General features: G+C 42.8%; 1 protein-coding gene across 1 annotated transcript; it reads right to left on the bottom strand.

Moving 5' to 3' along the window:
* Positions 1–1,663: 1,663 nt before the first annotated feature.
* On the bottom strand, positions 1,664–5,038 carry LOC141270995 (keratin, type I cytoskeletal 42-like). Its single transcript, XM_073681091.1, has 7 exons — positions 4,853–5,038; positions 4,570–4,652; positions 4,096–4,252; positions 3,758–3,919; positions 3,555–3,680; positions 3,163–3,383; positions 1,664–2,241 (listed from the first exon to the last, which is right to left on the bottom strand). The coding sequence occupies exons 1-7, from the start codon at positions 5,021–5,023 to the stop codon at positions 2,070–2,072; spliced, it is 1,092 nt and encodes a 363-aa protein (XP_073537192.1). The 5' UTR covers positions 5,024–5,038; the 3' UTR covers positions 1,664–2,069.
* Positions 5,039–8,491: the final 3,453 nt, after the last annotated feature.

The raw sequence follows: 8,491 nt of genomic DNA, 5'->3' as shown, positions 1-8,491 counted from the left end.
CTGGCATTTATTTTTACTTCAGTATAACATAGTACAACCAAATGGAAACCATCTAAAGAATGGTCAGGTCACTTCTATTAGCCACTAAACAGCTGAAAGTAGATCAAAAAGACAGAATATATGCACTGCAAGTGGTTTTTACATTGCTATGCATGTGTTAAAGGGAACCTGTGACATGAAAAAATACTATTCATATATGGGGTTAATCTGCAGGTTAACAGTGTTCTGAATCTGCCTGGCACCCGCACCTAGAGCCCTGCTGCTTGGAGGAAATGAACTTTTGTTCTCCATCTTCTCCTCACAGTGTGCTCTCATCCAAGACAATCAGGTCCCACTATGCTGACACTCTGATCAGAGTGTCATCTATATAATCGGTCCGATTCTCTCGGATTAGAGAATCAATGGCCATCTGACCCTAGCCTTAGAGTAACATTTTTCTTCTTAATCAAAAGCCTACCATACAATAAAAATTTAGATAGAAATGATGCATTCTGTAGCTCCCATGCATCTACTACTGGGTAGTGGCAGAGTTGCAGCCCCTTGTTTGCCTAGACCGTTTGTCAAATTCTTATTCAGCTCAATACACAGAATAAACTGAGAATGCCATGAATCATAGAATTGAAAGGTCAGGAGCAATACAATACAATAAGGCCCACATACATCATGTGGATACTAGGCATAGACAAATGTTCTGATCATAGAATTTACTTTATGGGACAGTCTCCTATTTAGACTTATTGGCAGATATACCTTATTTGTAACTGTATAGATGCACAAGTCAGTGAAGTAGGTTGGAGTCGTGGGGATGTGTCTCCTTTTCTAGGTGCTAAGGCCACCAAAAACCCACTGTAAATTGTTAAGGATATTTGGAAACATTTCTAAGACCTCAAACTGAATATTTGCTCTGAGCTAAGGAAAACCTATCTTCAGATGTGTAGTATTCTGGCGCAGGAACTCAGTAGGTCAGACGACCTACTATCACTTTTCAAAAAGTTTTCTACCATCTAAATGACTAAACATGATGGATTTCAGGGCTCAGATTTTCTAGTAGATTTTTGGAGAGACTCCATACCACAGAGTAATGTGTTTGCCCCATTGAAGCTGGTGCAGGAACCTTGTTCTTCAGTTATTGACCATGAAGCCAATGTATCAATCCCACAGAACAAACACTAAGCAGAAACAGTCTAATAGTTCATGCATCAAGCAGTTTTATTATTAGTTAGGCAGGAAACATTCTCTGCAAAGTCTAACCACCCCCGACATGGAATAGGCAACTCAAAAACAGACAAAATATAAAAATGTGATGATGACATTGTTTGTAATATCAGGGCGACATGCTAGACAGAGATTAGCCTCCAAACGTAGAGCATAGGCCAAAAGAGGGGGAAGTATTAATGGAAATAGCTCGTAGCTAAATGAAGTTGAGTGGTTCAAAACATTTTTTTAGTTCAATAACATTTTGTTAATTAAAGCAGAAGCACTAGGTGTTTATAAAATGGCCAAAATAAGGGCATTTCCTCCATTAACATGCCTGCAGGCTCTGCAGAAATGATTGTTAAAGAGGTTGAGACTAGTTGCTTATTCAGAAACAGTTTTGTATTACAACTTCACCCTGTGTAAATCCTCGGGATTGAGCTGCAATACCCTTCACAATCAAGGGCTAAAGTGGTGCTGCTTTAGGAAATAATTTGTCTCAAACAACCTCTTTAACATGCATGTTTGGCCAAGCTGATTAAAAATCTCTATCAGCATTAAAATCTGTGTGTTAAGATACAATTGATACCATTTATCTCAAGAAGACACCTTTGACACCAGAAGAAAGTTTTTCTTTTTAAACATAGTGACACCCGTAATGCCTTATACTACTCTAAGAAATATCCCACACTTCAACCGATTACATCACACCCAAATACATATTCTCACAAGATTTCCCTTAGACATGGTTTGTCACTGTCGTACATGTCGCATGTTGCCAATGTATATATGTGATATTCTCCTTTGGTTTCAAAAATTGCTTTATTGCCTAGCACATCTGCTTTAATATAACAAGGCCACAGAACATATATTATTTAATTTTTAGATTGAGAGTAGCTTTCTTTCATGTCTTCCACTATAGTTCTTGGTTTTCCGCTGCCGCCTATTCCGCCAGAGCCTCCTGAGCCGCCCATGCCACCCATGTGGCTTGAGCCACCTGAACCACTGGACATTCCATCTCTGGTATTTCTATGCCATGTGTTCCTGCTGGAAAGGAAAATATATTAAGTTAGCAAAATTAATAATGTACTTATCTTTTTCATGTGTTAGTTAATAATGAAATCATTGCACTCTTTTCAAACCTGTAACTTGGTTTTAGTTCTTCAAATGATTCACAGAAAGCACTAACTGTACGTGGTCTACAATAAGTAGAGAGCAGCTGCAAAGAGTGTCTCTCTCATTGTGGAGGACACAATTCATCTGCACATTACGTGGCCCTTGGATTTTAATGGAAATTTTGAACAGCTTAATTTGTCCCTTGGTTGCACAGTAGGAAAAATGTAAGACATGCTGTCTAGTTCCCCTGCAAATCATAGCTTAAATCTCATGGCTTAGGCAGCAGGACGCCCTTGCTATTCATTAATAAGACCCTTTAAGCATATTCTTGGGCAAAATTACAACTTGTAGATATGACACTTGGACTATCTCAAGTAATGATGGTAGCATGGTCAAAATTAAGGCCAAACTTAGATCCACAGCCTCCACCTCCATATCTAAAAAACATTTCCTACCATTACCTAAACTTAAGCTTCCATTTATACCCTAGGAACAGTCAATGATCAACCAGACCAATGCTTTCTGATTGGTCCCACTTGAGAATACACTTCAAATGTGGTAACACAAGAAATTTCACCTTCTAACCTTCTTAGAGATTCAGATGAAGAAAACCTGTGACTTTGCTTGACACTGATGATGGTTTGAATTAACAAATATAATGAAATACAAATGAATCCTACAATGTGCCCATGTGAGTGAGTTTTGTTATAAACCTCTATGTAGAGCGTTTCCCATGATGGGTTTATTTCTGTGGAACCACATTATAGTTTATGTGTAGTTACAAATAAATGCAATCAATAATTTTCATATGCTGTAGAGTACTCCACAATGATCTATTGATTAAATACATACTTAGTATCTTCTCCATCAAGCAGTTGTCTGTATGTTGAGATTTCCCTCTCCAGGTGCGTCTTTACATCCATGAGAGTTCTGTATTCGAAGTTTTGTCTTTCCAGATCACATCTCAGTTCTGCCAATTGCATTTCAACGGTGGATATCATATCCTGAAGCTGTGCAAGCTGGGAACCATAACGAGCTTCGGTCTCAGCCAAAGTATTCTCCAAGGCTTCTCTCTAATTATACAACATGGGAAATCCAGGTGAATGTTCTCACTATAAAATGTTCTCTATTCACATGCTATCTCATCGAGATGTATGAAATGCTCCTCATGACTTTATGCTATGCCCAAATAAACAGTGAAGTAGAAACTTTCACAATGAAGGCAAACAGCGGGCTTGACTTACCAAGTTGTTTTGAGTTTGAAGATCTATTTCCAAGGTTTGAGTGGTGTGCCTGAGATTAATAATTTCCGTGTTCTGTGTCTGCAGTTGTTGGGCGCTGCTTGTCATTTGTTGGTTCAACTCATCACTCTAAGATATAAGAACATTATTATCTTTCTAGTTCAAATGCAACTCTATGACCTCTCAGTGTTCTATCACAGTCCTACCTTATCTAGGAACCACTTCTCAGCTTCTTTTATGTTGTTAGCCATTATTGTCTCATACTGATCCCTTATTTCTGATAAGACTTTGTTCAAGTCCACAGCAGGTGCAGCATCTACTTCTACATTGACTCTTGCACCCAACTGAGTACGCAGGGTGCTTACCTCCTGCAATGAAGGAGAATTTAACAAAATGAGAAAAGTCAAGAAGTTCTTTTATCTGTAACATTAATTCCATATTTCATAAAAATAAACACAACATGTAATGCAAATATTATGAATCCAGTTGACGAACAATGTAAAAAAAATCTCAAGACAAAAATACATTTTTCTTTCATTTTTACCTCATCGTGATTTTTCTTTAAGTAGGTCAACTCTTCATTCAGGGTTTGAAGTTGCATATCTAGATCTTTCTTTGCAAGCTGAAGATCATCAAGGACACGACGTAGTCCATTGATATCAGCCTCCACACTATTGCGGAGAGCTGTTTCATTTTCATACCTGAAATTTAAAAAAAGTTGAATCATTTAATAATGACTTCATAATGTAAGAATGAATGAGAATTGTGGTGTAATCACAGAAAGATGTTCCACTAAACTGGAAATCTTATGTTTAGGAGCCTAATTGGATATTTTGTGCCACCACCTACAAAAAGTGAAGTCATAAGTTCAAAACAAAATTCATACATGTTGAGTTGCCCTATTGACTGTTAAAAATTAATTACCCAGAATTCTGTGGACCCAGATATACATGAAGATAAGTTTAGAAAAACTCAAAAAGCATACTGTCATAGGTTCTAAGAATGTATATGAACCTACTTGGTCCTGAAGTCATCTGCAGCCAGTCGGGCATTATCAATCTGAAGCAGTATGTTAGCATTGTTGGTGCTTGCTTGAAGGATCTGAAAGATATTTGAGAAATTCAAATGTTGCCTAACTTGAAGCATTCTGATACATTAGGCGTGAATAATAGAAATATAACTAAATAACAAATGTTTTAGAAAATATTCGATTTTCAATTGCTTTTGCATAATACAACTTTTATATATGACTTTTGACCTATTTATAAAATGCATACAATGTCACATAAATCATACTGTACCTTGCTTTGAAGGTCCTCAATATTTTTGAAGTAGGGAAGGAAATCAGGAGATGTGTATGGGACCTGTTTGTCATGCAACTCTCGAATATTCCTCTCAAGTTGGGCATTTTCTTGCTCCAAAGAGCGCACTTTGTCTAAGTAGGATGCCAATCGATCATTCAGTATCTGCATGGTTTCCTTCTCATTGATGTTGAGAATGTTTTCCCCTCCGGTACTGTGGCCACCAGCTTGGCCACCACCAATGCCAAACCCTGACCCATAACCTCCAGCACTACCTCCTCCAAATCCAAAACCAGAGCTAAAGCCTCCAGCACTGCCACAACCATAACCTAAGCTAACACTTCCAGCTGAGCTCCCACCAATTCCATGGGAACTGCCTAGACCTCTCCCTCCTAGACCACCATGTATGCTGGGTGATCGGTAAGATCCACTTGAGCGTACAGTTGAAATACGGGTAACACCACAGCTTCCACTTCCTATTCCCCTCATTGATCCAGAGGAAGAAGGCCTGTGACTTTGCTTGACACTCATGATGGCTTCAATCAACAAATGCTGTGAATGGCAAATGCTTCCTACAAGATGCCAATGTGAAGGAGCCCTATTATATACCTCTATATAGGGTGTTGTCCACTATGGGTTTTGTTTCCCATGAGAACATGTCATATCAAGTTTGTGCAATAGTCATGAAAAAATGTATCCATAAAACTCTTTATTTTGGGTTCCTGATTGTATTTCGAAGAAAACTATAATATTTCTCCTATAAAACAGTTGTACGCCACACCCTGTTAAGAAATAACATTTTATGATAAGTTGCAGCAGTAGAACTACACTCGGAAGATTTTTTCCTTGTAATGCACTACAGTGTGTAATATAATTACAATGGGATGGTACCCTCTCATTATTTGTCTGCTTACTCTGAAATTACATATACAGTTTAGAGGTTCTTCAATGCCAAAGAGGGAAATTGCTTACAGTAGCAATTTGACTGTAGCCACATAAAACATTTGAGCATTATCACCCTTGATACTGTCTTGTTAAATATCTGACATATATGACATGGGATATAGTCACATTTTTGGCCTTTTCCAGATGGTTTAATTCAAATAGATATAATATGAAATCTTGTTATATGGAAGCAGGTGGCGCACATGTTTAGTGGACCCACTGTACCACGAAGCCGCACTTGCCTAGGGGGGGGCATAGCTAAGCAGTTACCTGGTGTTCACTGGAGCTAGGTACCACTCTTAGGCAGTCTCCAGAACTGCAGCTGCCAATCCCAAGGGTCAGGTTTGCTGGTCAGGGACACGGGGCCGGAGTCACTGACAGGTAGGATTCGGAGACTGATAGACAGTACGGACAACGTGGAATTCAGGGATAGGTTCTCGTTCAGACGCATGGGTCTCAGAAACAGGATCAGGTAACTTCGATGCAGCTTCAGGATTTAGGTACCGCTAGAGCGGCTTCAGGGTCACGTGCACACTACAGACAACAGGGATGGTGTAACATCTCTGGCGGCGTGCTGGCATGGCTTACCACCTCCCACCATGCAAGACCACCATCTTACCTATCAGTCCAGGCTGCACACTTTTCTCCAGTACCTGCTGTGTACATGTCTCTTGTCTGATTGCTTAGGGCGGCGGCGCTGTTGCTGCCTTATTCTTAAACTTACAGTGTGCGCAGTCCTAATGCCTCCCCAGCCTATTGCTGTGAATCATTGGATACTTAAACCCCCTCCACCCAGTAGGAGGGGCCTGAGCAACACTTTCTTTCAGTGTGTTCTGTGCAACTGAGTTGCCAAGTCCTGTCCTGCATCTTGTCTGTTCCGCCACCCTGGGGGCTGTATACCCAAGCCTGTTACCTGTATCTGTATCTTCTAGTCTGTTTCCGCCACCCTGGGGGCTGAGTTCCCAGGCTCGTTCCTGTATCTTGTTCCTGGTTCAGCTCCTGTCTGAACAGTGTTCTAGCCCGCTACTTGTTTGTCTCTATGTTCGTATCTTCCCTTTTCCTGCAGTGTCTGAACCTGCACCTAACTCCAACTCGTTGTCTCTGTACTTCTGTTTGTGAGTTTAGTGTCCACTCGCTACTTCATTGTAAGTACCTTGTGTGTATCTGCTCTGCTTGTCTACCGCACCTGCGGTTTTGCTCTGCTCTGCTTGTCTACCGCACTAGCGGGTTTTGCTCTGCTCTACTTGTCTACCGCACTTGCGGGTTTTGTTCTGCTCTACTTGTCTACCGCACTTGCGGGTTTTGCTCTGCTCTGCTTGTCTACCGCACCTGCGGGTTTTGCTCTGCTCTGCTTGTCTACCGCACCTGCGAGTTTTGCTCTGCTCTGCTTGTTTACCGCACCTGCTGGTTTTGCTCTGCTTTGCTTGTCTACTGCTCCTGCGGATTTTGCTCTGCTCTGCTTGTCTACCGCACTTGCAGGTTTTGCTCTGCTCTGCTTGTCTACCGTACCTGCGGGTTTTGCTCTGCTTGTCTACCGCACCTGCGGGATTTGCTCTGTTCTGCTTGTCTACCGCACCTGCGGGTTTTGCTCTGCTCTGCTTGTCTACCGCACCTGCAGGTTTTGCTCTGCTCTGCTTGTCTACCGCACCTGCGGGTTTTGCTCTGCTCTGCTTGTCTACCGCACCTGCGGATTTTGCTCTGCTTTGCTTGTCTACCGCACCTGCGGGTTTTGCTCTGCTTTGCTTGTCTACCGCACCTGCGGGTTGTGCTCTGCTCTGCTTGTCTACCGCACCTGCGGGTTGTGCTCTGCTCTGCTTGTCTACAGCACCTGCAGATTTTGCTCTGCTTTGCTTGTCTACCGCACCTGCGGGTTTTGCTCTGCTTTGCTTGTCTACCGCACCTGCGGGTTTTGCTCTGCTCTGCTTGTCTACCGCACTTGCGGGTTTTGCTCTGATCTGCATGTCTACCGCACCTGTGGGTTTTGCTCTGCTCTGCTTGTCTACTGCACCTGCGGGTTTTGCTCTGCTCTGCTTGTCTACCGCACCTGCGGATTTTGCTCTGCTCAGCTTGTCTACCGCACCTGCGGGTTTTGCTCTGCTCTGCTTGTCTACCGCACCTGCGGGTTTTGCTCTGCTCTGCTTGTCTACCGCACCTGCGGGTTTTGCTCTGCTCTGCTCGTCTACCGCATCTGCGGGTTTTGCTCTGCTCTGCTTCTCTGCCGCATCTGCGGCTCTGTTCCTGTATCCCAGTCTGTACTGGTCCCTGTCCTGCCTGTGTTCCTACCTGCCAGTACCCACCTGTCTGCATACCAGCCGTGCCTGCCAGTACCCACCTGTCTGCATACCAGCCGTGCCTGCCAGTACCCACCTGTCAGTATGCCAGCCTAACCTGCCTGTTCCTGCATTCCCCGGTGTGGGTCAACAGCTGTGACCGGGGTCTGACATGGAGTAGCACCTGGTCCCCTGCTCGGTTCCTCCCTGGTTCACGGAGTCGAGTGAGCCGTCGTGCGACCTTGGCCGGATTGAGTTGATACTTAGTCACGCCCCTCCAGGCACTCCTCGATTCATGGTCCAGTGGGATCACTAATCACGCTCACGCCAGTCTGTCTGGGCGTGTGCGTAACAGATGGTACAGGATAAGGAAAAACTATAAACGACTAAGGACAGGGAACTTGGCAACATAGAGTTGGACTCT

This window comes from Phyllobates terribilis, unplaced genomic scaffold (assembly GCF_046119375.1).
Source record: "Phyllobates terribilis strain yellow unplaced genomic scaffold, ASM4611937v1 Scaffold_5__5_contigs__length_657084704, whole genome shotgun sequence".
In the NCBI taxonomy this organism is placed as follows: Eukaryota; Metazoa; Chordata; class Amphibia; order Anura; family Dendrobatidae; genus Phyllobates; species Phyllobates terribilis.
This window is presented reverse-complemented; position numbering and strand designations above follow the sequence as displayed.

Coding starts and splice junctions, on each gene's coding strand:
- LOC141270995 (XM_073681091.1), bottom strand. CDS start 5,023: ATGCAGATACTGAATGATCGATTGGCATCCTACTTAGACAAAGTGCGC. Junction 3,384..3,554: donor TTCAAACTCAAAACAACTTG/GTAAGTCAAGCC, acceptor TTGTATAATTAG/AGAGAAGCCTTGGAGAATAC. Junction 2,242..3,162: donor CTTGATGGAGAAGATACTAA/GTATGTATTTAA, acceptor TTTCCTTTCCAG/CAGGAACACATGGCATAGAA.